Genomic DNA, 16113 nt, shown 5'->3' with positions numbered 1-16113 from the left:
CGTTTTGACTTGCCTTCTTATTGATTTTTTTCCTGATATGCAAAAATCCAGAAAATCCAGTACAGGGAGTTAAGCTCGCTGTGTGAACAGTAACCCACCCCAACGTCTCACTACATTTACAGATGGAACATTTTAGCAGGCAGGCGCAGAAAACTCAAAACTGAGCAATAAATTATTTCAAAAACAGCCGCCAACTCCTGAACCCTCGCGGGAATCATCTCGGATCCATTTGGCAGAAAATAAACTGGTGTTGCTGTGTCGCTATCTAAAAAGACGTGGGAAACAACACAACAGTGGAATCTGGGCAGCGTTTACTTTATAAATGAATTTATTTAGTAATACAGTGGTATACTTAGAAATGTGTTGCAAAGGAAAACAAATGAAAGTAAAATCAAAATAAATAAAAAGAATGTCAGCCACACGGGGAAAAAAAACCAAAAAACTAGTGTCGGGTTGAAGCAGTGTCGTCATATCAAAAGAAAAATAGTACTGATGTGCCATAATAAATTGTCTTAGTACAAAAATACATTTCAGGGCACACAATACAGCATCCAGTATCACAAAGAAAGGAAGGGACCACTCTTCACAGCAGCCCCCCTCAAATACGTCTTTTAAAATCATTTAAACCGAGCACTTCTCTATTTTGTAAATAAGAATAAAAAGTTTTCTGACAGTTAAAAATGCCTTAAGTAGTGTGTATGTTTGTAATGTGTGTACGTGTTTGTATACGTTGGTAGAAAAGTCGGACTTATTACTGCTTATGTCAGTTCCAAGGCTCAGGGGTATAACCAGAATACAAACATAACCAATGTAACCGCTTTCTCTTTTTTAAACAAACATTTTCTCTTTTATACAAAATAACAAAGATGTACAAAAGTTCATTTACAGAGAACCAAGGCCATATGCTAGCATTATGTACAGCCACAACTTAAACATCTTCTAGCTTGTTGTTTTGTTTTTTTGTATTTCCTCAGACTTCATATGCATAGCAGTAAAAGAAAGCATACCTTTTTCACCAGTCTCAATTATTCTCGTGTGCTAAATCCGAGTTCACCGTTTTTAGGAGAAAATGCAGAGACAACGACGACAACTTCTTTTTCTTCTTCTTCTGCTTCTTCCGTAGTGATCGCTACAACTGAAGGAACCGATGTTTTAAAGTTTCACTGAAAAGTTAATATGCAGATAAGGCATCACTGCTTGCAGTGTACGATGGGATTTCTCATGTGTTGAACTTAGTAGTAGCAGGCTTCTGAACCTGAGTCATAGCACATGCATAGATCTCTAGACAGCAGGAGTTTGTAAAATCAAGTCAGTATATTTATCTACGGTAAAACATTTCTACAAAAAACACGTTTGAAACAGAGAGAACCCCGCTGGACGAGCGGGTGTCTGATACTAATACTTAACCTTCATTCTTCATTAGTTTTTTTTTTGTTTAAATCTCGATGATGCCTACGTCTTCATGAGTCACGCTGAGCAATTTCTCAAGTCCTCAGAGATCCATCATGAGTGAAACGCATGACCACAGAACTCACAAACAAAAGTTTTGCATATACAAACTTTGCTGTTTGTGAGTTGTTGTTTTATTTTTGTTTTTATTTTTACAGTATGCAAAAATCAAACTGCAATATTAAACAAGTTTTCAAAATTATCCTCTTTTGTTTTGTTTTGACCTCCTCCACCGCTCTGAACCTTTACAAAATTAGCTAAAAATGTCAAAATGTGATTATTCAGTCTGTGGCACTGGTCATGCATTCCAACTCCAGTTCCTTTTGTTTAAATAACGTTTTCATCTTTATTTTTTGCAAGCCTTGTAAGCACCAAACCAAAAAAAAAGAAAGAAAGAAAAGAAAGGAGGAGTACAGCCTTGGGGATGCTGGACTCTGACTCTCCTTGTGTGTGTTTTTTTAAGTTTTTTTAAATTTTGGGCACAGTAAACAACGTGAGTTTGAGTTCATACTTCATCAAGCATTTTGCACCGTGGAGTGGGCACGGCAGGGGAGACTCGGGTCCCCTGCTTTATCACATTCAGTAACAGGCCAGCTGTTGCCCTCTTCAGAAGTGGTCAATGAGCACAGACACACAGTTTGCACCCACCAGGTAGTTTGGGTCTCCAGGGAGAGATTTGTTCTGCCAAGTTTTGGGATCACCTGCGGGGAACAAGAGACGTGACGTCAGCTGATGGAGAGCAGCTTTAAAATACAGAAAACTGAAACTGAAGGTACTCGAAACACGCGATTTAATAAAAATGCAAAGGCTGGTGATTTCAAATGATAGTGCACAAATTAATGAAGGGTGTTTCATGAATTTATGTTCCTCAGATGAGTGCATGTAATTAAGTAGTACTTAATTTAATGAATTTCAACATACTTATTCCACACATGAATTTAGAAGCAACCAAACTAGCAGGACTTCAGTTGAAAGGTCATGTACACCTGGCTGGCCTTTGTAAAAGCATTCAGCGCCAAGTTAGTGTCTACGTGCTGCCTCGTGATCTGATTTGATTTGAAAAGTGATTTGATTTGATTTGAAGTCCTTACTGTCATTTTTAAATCAAAAAATAATTACTTTAGTAATAAGAAAAGTTTACTAAAAGCAAGAACCCTGAGTGTGTGTCTAAATATACACCGACTGGCCACTTCATTAGGTGCACCTGTTCAACTGCTCAGTGAGGGGCTGGTCTGGGCATTTTGCAAAATCGCTGACCAAAATCTCATATCCCGATATAAGACTTCTATCGTCCCGATAACGATATAAATCACAAAAATGTAACATTTTCTGTAAATTCTGTGAATCTCGGGCAGCTCGACTTGCATGAAATGTTTCCAGCTGCGCGTCATGGAGTCGAGTGTTTTAACAGATGCATGAAACTATACATTTTTAGACATAAGTTGTAACGGCCGCCGTTTTCTTTGTGAGTATTTATTACACGGCGTGCTGCGGGGAAAAGCCTTTTCTAATGTTTGAGTCTAAGGTTTATTTTTTAGCACCTGGCGGCTCTTTTTTACTTCTCATTCGTAAATAATCTGCTCTTTCACGTGATTCAGTTTATTTTGAAAAGTCTCAACAGGATCTTGAGCTTTATTGTGAAAGGTTTATGTGGAACATAAACAAGCGGACACACGAAGGTGTTACCGTCGCTGTTGCTAACGACAACGCATAAAAACAGGCGCTTGTCCATCAGTAGTATGGTTATATTACATATAAGAGAAAGAGAGAACTTTAAGAAATTAATATAACCACTACAGTGACCATCAAAATAATGAAAAAATATTGCCGTAGAGTTTATTTTGCGACACCACGAAACAAACGATAGCGTAAAATGAAACGATAGACGTTTTTATATCGTCATCCGATATATATCGTTATATCGAACAGCCCTACTTCTCAATAGATTATACTTAAACACAAGATCTCCCAAGCACTTACCTTATACCTTGATTATAAAACATTACCCTATTTCCTACATCTTGACTCACATCTGAATTTAAGTACAGTCACAGTATAGATGATAGGATACTCATGTAAAGGTTTCTGAAACTAGATCAGTTAACATGCCTATAAATTTCTTTCATTTCATAAAACATCTTTTTACTGGTCACAACACTTATCTGGCATGCAAAACATCACAAACTGTGACATTAAACATAAAAATTCAGCAAATGAAGACCAAGAATCAAACAAGTGGGCATTTGTTCTGTAACTGTAAAATTTAAACATTTCTGAGAAATCCTGTTTAATATTCCATAGGAAAAGCAGCAAATCCATCCAAAATAAGCAGCTGGAATGAGGTCCTGTTTGGAATTTTCCTCAAAGAAAAGTTCAATGTGTGGTCGTGAGCTCATATTTGGTATGTATCTGCTTGATATGGTCGGACACGTGCTCATTATACTTTCGAGAAAAGCATCAGGAGAAAAGCACTCGTTTTCTATAGTACACAACTCTCAGTTTTCACAATTATGGAGACATCCAAACATAATGATGCCAGCTCCTTTAATAATTCCTTTTAATTAATGTATATTGGGTGTTGGCTCCAAACGAATAGAAATCCAGTATCACTGGTATCACTTCTTATCTAACAGTTTAGACCAGGGGCCTCAAACATAAGGGCTCGAATCAAAGACTCCAATGAGGTGCACTGGATGGCTTTGGAAAATGTGAAAGACGGCATGAATTTTTTACTTTTAACTTTTCACACATTTCACAGCTCTTCCTACTGATAAAGACCTCTCCAATCGACATTTATGCTACTGTTATTTTACATATTTATTATTTGCAAAAGTTGTGCTAACAGATTACTTTCATTTATTGCAGCAGCTTTTTATGATGTTGTAGAAAAACTGAGAAATACTGCTGAAATTACCATTTTTAAAAATTATAATAGGACATCACAGACATTAAATGTGTAGTTAAACAGAGGTAAGTTTTATTGGTATGGCCCACTTAAGATCAAAGTGAATTGTTTGTGGCCAGCGATGTTAACGTTTGGTCTAATGTAGGGCTGCCACAAACGATTATTTTTGCGATTAGTCGACTAATCAGATCATGCATCCATTGGATGTAAAACGTACAGCTTATTGCACCAGCATGCATCTGCTCTTATATAACTATCATTAGCTTACAGCTTGAAGTGTTTAAGGCATGTGCTAACTAAAAATAAAGATAAGATGATAGTTTATTAAATTTTAATCAAATTTGCAGATTGTTTCAGTGGAGTTTAATAAACTCAGCTGTCTGCTCCTTGCTATCTAAAATATAACAGGACACCGGAGTAAATTCTCGAGCATCTCACACTTCTGATAATCAGCTGTCTGCTTGACGTTTATTCAGCTGTGTAAAAACTATAACTTTAATCTCAGCCAAACCGATTTAGGAACAAATAAAATACTTTAAAAAAAAATCCAAACAATAACATTTTTAAGTTATCCAAGTGACTTGTATATCATATTTAACCTGAGTAGTGAAAGACGGTGGTGGGTTTGAAAACGATTTGCCGGGAGTCCAGTGTTCTCTCCAGCTCTAGTGAGCCTTGAACCCCGGCTCGCTATCGAGCTGGTGGGTAACAGACGTCTCCGAAAACGTCGGAGCGCTTTTGAAAATATGTGGTGTCTTGATAAACTGAGCAGATATTTGAGGTTTACACAGCTACATTCTGAAAACATGTTAAACGTTTATTTTGTGACCCAGAAAGAATAATAAGAGTAATATTAAAACTAACTAGCTGCCGCCGTTGTTGGAAACTGAGCAGGGCCGCACTGGGCTGCGCTATGAATTCTGGGACGCAGCTTCTTCTTCAGGGTTTAACGGCAGCTGGCATCCTTGTACATGCAGTGCTGCCATCTTCTGTTTCAGTCCGTTATTACACTCTTAAATCCTACTACTTATTCCTGCGTCTTTTGTGATCTTACAAAGCTTCAAACGACACGTCGGCTATTAAATTGGTCGTCAACGATTTTGATAGTCGACGTAATCGTGACTAGTCGACTAATCGTGGCAGCCCTAGTCTAATGATAGTTTTATAATGTCATCCAACCCACAGACTTTGTGTTTGTCTACAGCAGCACCTTCATCCACACTAAACTGGATGTGGAACCGCTTCTGTCGGAAAACTGATTCAGAGTCAGCTGGTAAGATTTTCAAGATTAAAAATACTAGCTCTTTATGTCTGTTTATAGTTCATATAACTAATTGGAACTAACAGAGAGCCCAAAATAAAAACTAACAGAGAGCCCAAAATAAATAACACCACCAACAAACAGCACATGCATGATAAAAAGGTGAGGGGGGGGAAACAGAAAACAGATGTGAGTGTTAAACTGATTCAGAAAGCAATGAACTCGCTTTGCTGAACACCAAAGTCTGCACACAGACCCCAAAAGGACAGAGAGAGGACAGCATACCCGACGAGGAGTCGGAGGATTTTAGAGCAAAAGACCAACCATCAGGGGTCATTGACGCACAGTGAGGTAAGCGCAGCTCCACCGGCTTCAGGAACTTGAGTCCATGTGGGCCACACATCACCAGCGGACTAAGCAGCGTTTCTCCTGCACAGATATACAACCAGAGTTAAACTTCACAAACCAAACACCCGATTTAATAGTCTGTTATTAGGCCATCGTAGTAAATAAGAAATATATGCTTGTTTAAAAGTGTGTAACCACCAGTATAACCACTGTTTATTTCCCTATCTAGTTCAGGGTCTTTTTTCTGTAGTAGTTTCTATATTGGTTTTGAAACTCAAAGAGAATTTCTACAACTATCCAAGAAAAGCAAAACTTAAACTTTGTTTTTTAAGCTTTTCATGTCTGACAGCTCACATAAATACAAAAAAAACATATAAAATACAAACGGGTACTCAAAGCAAGCAGAAGCACCCACTGTTTGCACCTCACAGAGAAGTCTCAGTCACCCACTCAGTCTGCCTGAGTCCCAGACAAGCAATTCCCAATCCAGACCACAGCCAAGTGACAAGTGTTCTCTCAACTGAACAACCTTCAAACTGTCTGCAGGTACCCCAGAAATCACAAAGCACAGGCAGGACATCCCCATGTGGGGCAACCCCGGGCACCAGGGCCCTAGATCTCATACCAGGACCCCCCCCCCCCCCAAAAAAAAGGCCAGCCATCCGGGCCAGGCCCCACACCACAAGGCAGGCCCCACCACCACCACCAGGGCACCAGAACAAACAAATACATACCCCAAAACAGCTCTCCACACAAACCCACTAAGTAATGTAATTGATCACTGGGGACCAGAGAGTTTTTCAGAGGTGGCAGGCATTCTCTCCAGACTAATGTGATCTAGAGCAAGGGTAGGCAACTCCAGGCCTCGAGTGCCGGTGTCCTGGAGGTTTTAGATGTGTCCATGATCCAACACAGCTGATTTAAAGGGCTAAATGACTCCTCAGCATTTCTTGAAGTTCTCCAGAGGTCTGGTAATTTGATTCAGGTGTGTTAACCCAGGGTGGGATCTAAAACCTGCAGGACACCGGCACTCGAGGCCTGGAGTTGCCTACCGTGATCTAGAGGAAAACATCTATATTCAGTAATACAGAAATCATTTTTCAATTTTCAATTCATGAGACTAGTTTTCTTAGTGATGCATAAGGTGGTAAGAAGTGTGTGTTTGCTTCCATGGGCAAACACATCACCAAGCCTTACATCACTTAAAATGCATAGCTTGAAAAACTTTATTCTCATCTAGGAAGACAAAGCCCCTGCACTACTACAGTCAACATTTCACAACCTTCACCAGTTTCCTCAGATTCTGTACCATCTCACAAGTTGATAAATCTAGGTTAGGGAGGATCTCTATCCAGCACTGAGGAACTGACCTTTCTCCTTGTCGAGGGGGGGCAGGATACTGTTGTCCCGGCACACCTTGAAGTAAATCTCCTGCTCGACACTCTCCGGGATCGCACCCTGGGGGATGATGATGCTGACGCCCGTCTCAATAGAACTCAGGACCCCTCCGTTACAGTTGAATATTCCACGGGCAGTGGCCACCACTGTGTGCCCTTCATCTTCATCGTCATCATCCAGTGCACTGGGGCTGAGGGACAGAAGCAGAGAGGAGAACATCATCAGTCAAATCAGTGTAGGCAGAGAATAATGTACAGCAGAGGGCATGAGAGCAAACCCCCTGTGCACAAACAAGTTTCTCTCCCTTTCTCAGCAGCTCAGTAATTACTTTCTCTGAGAATTCAATGCTACTAGGGGTGAGAACATGTCTTACCTTACAGGGATGGCCTTGGGAATGGCGTTGATGTTATTGTGCTGGTATTTGGGCCTGTTGTCTATAGTGCGTGTGAAAGTGTCTAGGCCACTGTCGTGATCAAGGGGCTGCGGTGACAACTGAGGTTTCCCACTACTGTTGCTCACCACACTGGGCTTGCTGAGGAGGTCCGTCTTCACCTGTGTGTCATTGGGCAGCAGATTGTGGTTGAACTTGGGACTCTCAAACTTGCGCTCAAAGGGTCGGGCTGCACTGGTGTAAGGCTTCGGGACGTAGCGGTTATAGCTAGTTGGTGCAGGAGTGCTCAGGGTTTTTGGGGGTGCTGCATCAGTGCCATTGACCGGGGATTTGTCGGGAAGGCCCCTCGGGGGCAGGTAACTGCCAGGTGTGGGTTCATCCCTACTGGTCGGCCTAAGAGTTGTCAGCTCAGGTTTAGGATTGGGTGAGGTCAATGGTTCAGGTACGGAGTTAGCTGAAAGAGGATATAATAAATCAAGTAATTTAAATACAGTCTTGATTAAACATACACAAGAGATTATATATACAGTTATGTACTTTCTATATGTACTGAAGAGTTTAGCTACTACCAACAAATGAGCAAAATCAAGATTTTTTTGCTAGATTTACAGAACTGTGCCGAGCTTTGACACTCAGTAGAGATCTTTCATCAGCAACAAGCAAAAAAAGGTCCTGCCACAGATAGTTTTGCTTACAGTTCTGGTCTGACTACCATGCAGCCAGTCTGATCTCACAGGGAGAGAGAGAAAAGTCTTTTTTTTAAAGCCATTATCACTTCAGGGACAGTCCTACAAAATTACATTAACACAAAGAGGTAGCAGTAGCAGGAGGCACTATGTTTACTTTATAATGCATGTGTGCACAAAAGAAAAAAAAAGGCTAAAAAAACAAACAAACCCCAAAACATTCTAGACAACCAATGCTAGTTTGGAAACCACGGTCTTGTTTAAGAAATCAATTTAAGAACAAACAAAAAGATGTGAGAGGAAGCAACTGGAAACAGTAGGAAAAGAAATATGAAGATATGTATATGACTGTATATGAGAACAGAAGAAAAAAAGTGGCCAAAAAAGGCAAAGCTTATTGGAGAAAGCATGTCATGGCACAGATATAATTCATGTCATGTGTATGTTATTCATGTAATAACGTACAGACGAAGGTTTGAAGGCCAGCAGAAAGTTTAGGAAGCTTACCATCGCCAGGACTGAGTTTGGGGAGTGTGGCGGGTGGAATGGCGGAGGCCGGGGGCCCATACTGTGAAGAGGGACTGATTTGTGGCAGAGGATCGTATCTTTTTTCCACTGGACTCACTTTCTCCACAGACTCAACTCTGCAGTTAGATGGCACAAACAATTATTATTCAACAGCTGTGATGACTTAAAACCTGAGAAATGTTGTACAACAGGCAGCACTTTTGGCACAGGCTGAGCTGTTATACCTGTTGTATGGGTAGGATAGCTGAGGTGGTTTGGGCAGATCATGGAAGCGGTTAATGCCAGGAGCGGGCTGGCCCATGGCCTTGCTGTCAAAGCTGCGACGATCAAAGTAGGACAATTGCTTTCTGTAGTATTCCTCATCCTCATCTGGGTCATAGTGGTTGGAACGGACTACATCATCCAGGGGCTTGGTGTGGGGCTTCTGTGGTTCAGGAGCCCTGCAGAAAAAGACAAACAGCAGAATGATTGAGGCAAATCAGAAACTGTACACTAACTTAAAGTAGAGTCTATGAGATTAATTTATCAGATATCTTTGAAATCAATATGAATCTTTACAGCTGGGCAGCTCAGGCAGCCAATGACACTGAGGCTAACCTACAGGGCTTGCGGCATCCACTAGATGGAGCTCAAACTACAACAAATGAATTCTAAGACTCCTTTTCAAGGATCTTATGAGCGACTGTCCTTCACTCACCTACCCTGTAGTCTGGGGTTTTGCAGCGAGGGTTACATACCTATAGGAGGACTTCTCCTGCTCTAGGTTGCTGAGGGAATTGGCTTTAAGGACTGGTCCAGGTGCCATCACAGGCTTAGGAATATCTGCAGGCTGAAAAAACAAACATGGGCCTCTGCTTTAGTGATTCTTGCATTAGATTTAGATTTTGCACACATATCTATCATTGTGCCTGAAAGATGTAAAATTGTTCAGACAAAAAAAAAAAAAAAAAAAAGGAAGAAAAATCTCATATAAACAAGCTTGCGTTTTCAAGATAACTACATATCAATGAAACATAACATACCATATCCTGTTGGACTCCATTTACACCTTACCTTGTATATTTTATTATCATACATAAATGTTTTTTTAAATAGGATTTTTATTCAAGATTATAGCTATCTGTATTTAAACTAGGACTCTAACCAGTTTGCTGTTAGCAATACAAATGCAAATATTTGAAATGTGATGAAGTTAATACAGAGTTCTAACATCAAGTTTTTAACGTTGTTGCGTTACTGAGCCAGAATCCTTATTGTAACTAAGGTGAGATAAACATACCCGGAGTACTGATGAATCACCTCCCTCTTTAGCCCTGTCCATAGAAACCGACCGTTTATTCTCAAACATCTTGACCCTGTTGAGCACTGACTGTGGTTTCATGGCTGGGTCCTCATCCAGGTCTTCCTGGGGTGGAGGTGGAGGAGGTTTGGACCCTGGGGTGATTGCTGGATCGCCTGGGGAGGGCAGGGCCTCTGGTTTAGGTGGAGGAATGGTGGGTTCAGAGTTTCTCATAGCATCATGCATCCCTGGCTTAAAACCCCGGTTTGGAGGCCCAGGCATGTAGGTCGACCTCAGACCAGAGTCACCATAATACTGCTTCGAAGGCTCTGGTGATCGAGGGGAGTTAATGGGGAAGCTGTGGGTCTCTGCTTCATATGGGGAACGTGCATCGTAGCCTGCCGGAGGGAGAGGTGGTGGAGGGGGCTCATCGTAACGAATCGGTCCAGGTTTACTGTGGCGAGGTCTGCCATCATAGCCCACTGGTGGGGCCTCATCATAGCGTGGCTGAGGGGGGCTGTAGTCCCTTCCCGGTCCATCCTCATAGGGGGACCGGGGATTGTAGCCCATGGGTTGCTGGTGGCCCGGCTGGTACCCTGCGGGCTGGGAGGACGAGGTCTGCTGGTCATAGGGGGGCCACTGTTCGTTGTAATGAGGCACACGGTTGTCGTAGTGCAGGTGAGAATCAGTGTTGTGAGGCTTTGGTTCCGTGTAGCCGCCTCCATCATATCCGTAAGGCGGGTGGTCGTATTCGCGGTATGGCTGTTTGTCCTGGTACGGCGGCTGGTGACTATAGCTCATAGACTGCTTTAGGCTATGGTTGATTCGCACAGGGTCCTCCATATTGTAAAGATCTTTCTTGTACATCTGTGAAGAAAAAGAATTAAATGAATGGATCCATCCCATTGCAAACTTTTAACAAACCAGTGCTGCAGGACAGAAGGCAGCCAGTATTCTCCCAACACCAGATTAAGATTAAATTAATTAACAGGAAATAAACTAAAACCTTGAAAAGTTTAACAATAACATTAACCAAAGAAAATCTCTCAACCGATGAATTAAACCAAGATTAAGTCAAAGTGCATTTACTCAGGCAAACCTTTTCCCATTATTAAAAACAGTTCTGAATGCCTGTTTGACAAGATGCCTTTCAAGAATGGTGGTTATCCATATAAACACAAGTGAATTTTACATCTTTAAAGTTTGATAAATGGCACACTAGCAAGTAATTTGTACATTTCTGAAAGGCCTCGTTTCAAACAAATGATGTGTAGCCTGTAGACAGCAAATCTAGTTACAGTACTTCCTATGGAAGGTTGATCTGTTGGCATATACAGAGGGCGTAACTACACAAGAGAGACATAATGCAGTGTGCAGATGCAAGTTTGTTTTTCCATAGGGAGAATTGCTCATTGAAAGGAATTTATTACCAAGAGTACTGTCTGCAGGTTAGCTTTCATCATGCAAAAAACATTCAGTTTGCATATAATGCAATGTCAAACTACTGGCACTACGACAGACGACACATCTACCCACTACGATGCTACTGTGACACTATTTTTCATCTACAGAAGAAAAGTTGAAGCTGAAAGGAACCCAAAAAACATTAGGAGCCATGCAAAGGAAGTAAGGCAACAGTTAGGGCTGGTTGTGGATGTCTTCACCCTGGTCAAAGACTCAGATGTACCAGTCCTTCTGGTCTCCCAGCCCACTGTGGTGCATGTGGACTAGTCTGTCACACATTTTCTCTGGAAGCCAGAGGCACACAGTGGGCTCAGTGAGTCACACAGTGTGGGCGTGTCATGCAGAGAGCAAGTGGAAAGCATGTGTGAGAAGACAGGCAGTTAAAACAGCAGGCTGGGGCCCAGGCCCGGTCCGAGTGGCTGGTGAAACAGCGGGTACCTTTGGTTCTGGACCAGGCAGTCCAGACGGGTGGGGTTCATGTGGTGGTGGTGGGGGCTGAATAAGCTCAGGGGCAGGGCTGGGGCTGCTAAGTGAGTCAGCCTGAGGAGCTGCGGCTGCAGCAGGCGGCTCCTCTAGGTGCACACCCTCTAGCTGTACAGACTGCTCAGCAGCAGGGGTTGCTACCGACGTCGGAGGCAACGAGGGCATGGGCACAGCAGCCTCACCTTGCTGTGAAGTATTGTTAAGAGACATTTATAATACAGCCTGCCAAGGGCACAGAAAGTACAGCTTACCCCAACACCGTGATCTTCTTCCTTACACTGAATCAGTTTTACACCAGCCAGAGAAATCGCTTGCAGAAATGTGATTAGAATCGATAACATACCAGTAGCTTCTAAAAATATTCATTACTTAGTCAAGAAACTTTTAATCTTAACAAAAAGGTCAGGACACATCACTAAATACAAAGGAGTAATTCCTCTGCTCTTCAGTCATATAATTTCACCCATGCATCCATCTTTGAAAGGCAAAGCCTGTCTGCAATGCCAGATATGAACTTTACCTGCTGCGGAGCAGCCATCTTGAACCCAGCAGGGTCTATGCGATTGGCTGGGTCAGGCTGCACGGGGTGCTGGTATCCAGGGTAACCAGGGGTGTCCTGAATTACAGGAGGATCTTCTCGCACAGGCTCTGAGGAGCGGGTGATGGCAGGCTCCGTGGGCAGACCCACCTCATCATTCAAAGTCTCATCCAATTCCTGGTCTGTGTATGCTCCACCTTCTGTGTCTGTGTCCTCATAGTCAGAAGTGTGGCGGCTGTCTGTGCTATACATTGAGTATTCACTACCTGGTGCTGAAAGGTAGGACAAGCGGTCATCATGGATATCCAAGTCATCCTCTGTAGTACCATCCGCCTGAATAGAGCAGAGAAACCGTCACCTGATGGCTCATTTATTCACAGTAATGGTGTTCAGCGCAGCAGAATAGACTCACCTTGCCCTCTGACACCCACACCAGCTGGTTCTGCTGTTGCTGGATGGTTTCCTTTAGCGCTCCATACCAACCATCGTTCATATTGTTCAAGTTGATGGTCGCTAAGAGAATAGTTTACATTACAGGCAGCTCATTAAGAACAAAGCATGTTAAAAAAAAAGACAATTTACATTTTTTCATTTACTGGTATTTTTATAACTCTCTCCCACTTACTGGTGAACAGGTGGTGATTATTCTTCCTCAGTTTAATGGCTCGCTCATAGAGCTTCCTGGCACTCTTCCTGGACTCTGGACACAACCTGGTCCTCATGTTCTTCACACCCTGTTTGTTATCGGGATTTAGGAAGACTACAATCGGGTACCACTGAGCATAGTTCAGCCTGTCCACAGCATTTGGAGTGATGTCCAGTACAGCATGTTTGTCCTTCATTAAGAAAAGAAAGAGTTATTTTTAACAAATGCACGCACACAAACAATTATATATTATTTTTAAAATCTATGCATGTATCATAAAGAGCTCACTCTGTCGATGATCTGCTTGATAGTGTGAAGACGAATTATTCCTGAACTACGCTGGTCTGTTCCTGCATCTCTCGGTTCACTCTCTAGGAAATGAGGTGAGACAATTTTAAGACAAATACATTTTCTTGAGTACTAAATGTGTTTTATGCAGTTTACTGACATACTTGCAAGCTCAAAAAGATCTGGCTCTTCTCTGGAAAGCTTTTCACGAGCAACATCAGCAATAGGTCCAAATATTACAACCGGTCTTAGGAAGCCAGCTGCACAACGAGAAAAGAAACCATTAACAGACTTAAAAAAAACTGTGCTGTTACTCTTAAAAGGGCTAACAGACACCTCACCCTCTCTCAGCACAACTCTTTCATAAGCTGGGAACTTTGTTTGGACTGGCTGTGAAGAAAGATCCTCTCGGCTCTTCCTCAGGTTCCTCTTTGAACTGCGAAGACCACGGAACCTCCAGAAGTCAGCCCTGTCTCCACCTGCTGTTTTGGGGAGAGTGTATTGCACACTGGAGAGCTGCTCTGCTCTGTAGACAAAAGCAGAGATACTGTCATTAGGACTAATATCAACACTGCCAGTACACAAAGACATCACACACACACACACACACACACACACACACACACACACACACACACACACACACACACACTAACTACAACTCGAAAGGAGATGAGAAGGGATGCTTTCACCTGTTTTTGTTGGGGATGATGCCCCTCTCCACCTCCTGATGGTTCTTGCCAATGCGAATAGCCAGCCAGGAGCCTAATTTGCCGTTGTAGAGAGTGTCCACCACACGGAACACCTCGCCCTTGTTAAAGCTCAAACCATACGGCGATTCCTTCTCATACTCAAAGTGTGTCCGGATGTAGAAAGAGTCACCAACATCTGATTCCACAATCCGCCGATATACTGAACAGTACAGAGCGTTAAGTCAGTATCAGCAAACCAATCAGCTTATTAGATAATTCTTAGTTCTCTTTTCACTTCCTTTACCATCTTTCTTCTTTTGGGCTAGAATGGTGACCTCTTCACCCTTAGGAAGGTCCAGGAGGAAGAGCACCGCCTCCTCTCGGATTATGTTTGCAAAGTCAACATTATTTACCTGGAATTTGGAAAAAAGCATGTTTCTGGTTTATGTTTTTTATGGTTTTCATACAAAAATGTTTTATTTTGGATTTTCAAGTTTAAGCAGAAGCTTTTATTGTTCAAGGAGCACATCTCAGAAAATGTAAATCTCCATTTAAACAGAGGTTCGCATAGCTTTTCCTCTTCTCTGAAATGCCTGGGTAACTGCAGGTTTTATTGCACTACAAGAAGTCAAGTCATTCCTCAATATACTCAGAGAATAGAGGAGGAGGAACAAACAGTGAGATATACGACTGTGAGGGAATGGGACAAACACAGCGAGAGGAAACGGTGTTTTTGTGTACGCTCCCTCAGGGCTATTGCTAAGAGACCAGCTTGAAGATAGAGGAATTTTGGAGCAGCCAGAGTATAACACCATGAATATTTAAGGGAATGTTTCAGAAACATTTCCCATAAAACACTACTGTTTACACGCACTATGATGTGCCCACTGTTAAAACAAAATGGCTTATCCCTTTTTTCCACTTTTCTCTCCAAACTTAAACAGCTCCCCTTTCTTGTTCATCATATGTGTTGCAGTTTGTCTCACTTCACAATCAGCTTACGTTAAAAATAATCTTACCCTGAGAATTTGGTCGCCCTCCTCTAGGCCCTCCTTAGCGGCTGGACTATCTTCCAGCACTCCAGCTACGAAGATGCCCACGTCGTTCCCCCCAGCGAGCCGCAGACCCACACTCTCCCCCTTTTTGAACTTCACCAACTTCATGCTTGGCCTGAGAATAAAAACAATTGCCAAGTTCATTTCTTTTGATATGACTTAAATGTCAGCCAGATTTCTCTAAAGAGATTTCAGTATTTTTGCTAATAACAAAAATAACAACAGTAAACATTCTCAGACACAACCACTGATCACTCCGCGTCCTGCTCATTCAACTTGGCAGCTAACCATTAATGGGGGTCCCGTTGCCCTCGTTTTCAGCTACAAATCTTCATTACAGCACACTTCACAGCTCAAAATAATCCACAAGCCCTTTTAACTGTTCCCTTCAAGACCACCCTCCCTGTTGTATTTTCTCCCGACTGGCTGCACCTTGAAAACAAAACATGTGAACAGCAGGTGGGAGGGGCTGCTGTGCTCACAGTCAGACCTACACTTCTGAGATGACCACATTTAGGGTATCCTTTTTATCTGAGGCTAATGAGACCCAAGAGTAGAAAAAAAAAAACCTGCCACTGAGTGTTTAGAGCAGTCTGAAGCCTGCAGATACTGCGCTTTACAGATAAGACTGTGCATGGAAGCATTTTAAAACATTTTTCTGAATAACAGCTCTCCTGATGTAGTCAAAAGTACTTTTTTCCC

General features: G+C 42.3%; 1 protein-coding gene across 11 annotated transcripts in view; it reads right to left on the bottom strand.

Annotated features, from left to right (window-relative positions):
• Positions 1-310: 310 nt before the first annotated feature.
• tjp1b (tight junction protein 1b) overlaps positions 311-16113 on the bottom strand; it is a 65180-nt gene continuing 49377 nt past the window's right edge. For 6 of the 11 annotated variants that reach the window (XM_085462101.1, XM_085462102.1, XM_085462108.1 and 3 more), the window contains 18 exons: positions 15376-15526; positions 14661-14769; positions 14357-14576; positions 14006-14190; positions 13829-13924; positions 13665-13747; positions 13356-13566; positions 13143-13243; positions 12713-13063; positions 12148-12378; positions 10246-11112; positions 9704-9795; positions 9191-9406; positions 8946-9082; positions 7735-8206; positions 7334-7551; positions 5901-6044; positions 311-2150 (listed from right to left, as the gene is read on the bottom strand). In XM_085462101.1, coding sequence (XP_085318227.1) covers positions 2056-2150; positions 5901-6044; positions 7334-7551; positions 7735-8206; positions 8946-9082; positions 9191-9406; positions 9704-9795; positions 10246-11112; positions 12148-12378; positions 12713-13063; positions 13143-13243; positions 13356-13566; positions 13665-13747; positions 13829-13924; positions 14006-14190; positions 14357-14576; positions 14661-14769; positions 15376-15526 — 3979 coding nt within the window. In that variant the 3' untranslated portion in view covers positions 311-2055. The remainder of the gene's footprint in view (positions 2151-5900; positions 6045-7333; positions 7552-7734; positions 8207-8945; positions 9083-9190; positions 9407-9703; positions 9796-10245; positions 11113-12147; positions 12379-12712; positions 13064-13142; positions 13244-13355; positions 13567-13664; positions 13748-13828; positions 13925-14005; positions 14191-14356; positions 14577-14660; positions 14770-15375; positions 15527-16113) is intronic. The other 5 variants (XM_085462104.1, XM_085462112.1, XM_085462103.1 and 2 more) reach the window with 4 other exon arrangements.

Source organism: Copadichromis virginalis, linkage group LG7, assembly GCF_057382275.1.
Source record: "Copadichromis virginalis isolate Kocher_CV1m ecotype Utaka linkage group LG7, C_Virginalis_male_GT1.1, whole genome shotgun sequence".
NCBI classification, from domain to species: Eukaryota; Metazoa; Chordata; class Actinopteri; order Cichliformes; family Cichlidae; genus Copadichromis; species Copadichromis virginalis.
The sequence above is the reverse complement of the archived record's forward strand: the minus strand, read 5'-3'. Positions and strand labels throughout refer to the sequence as shown.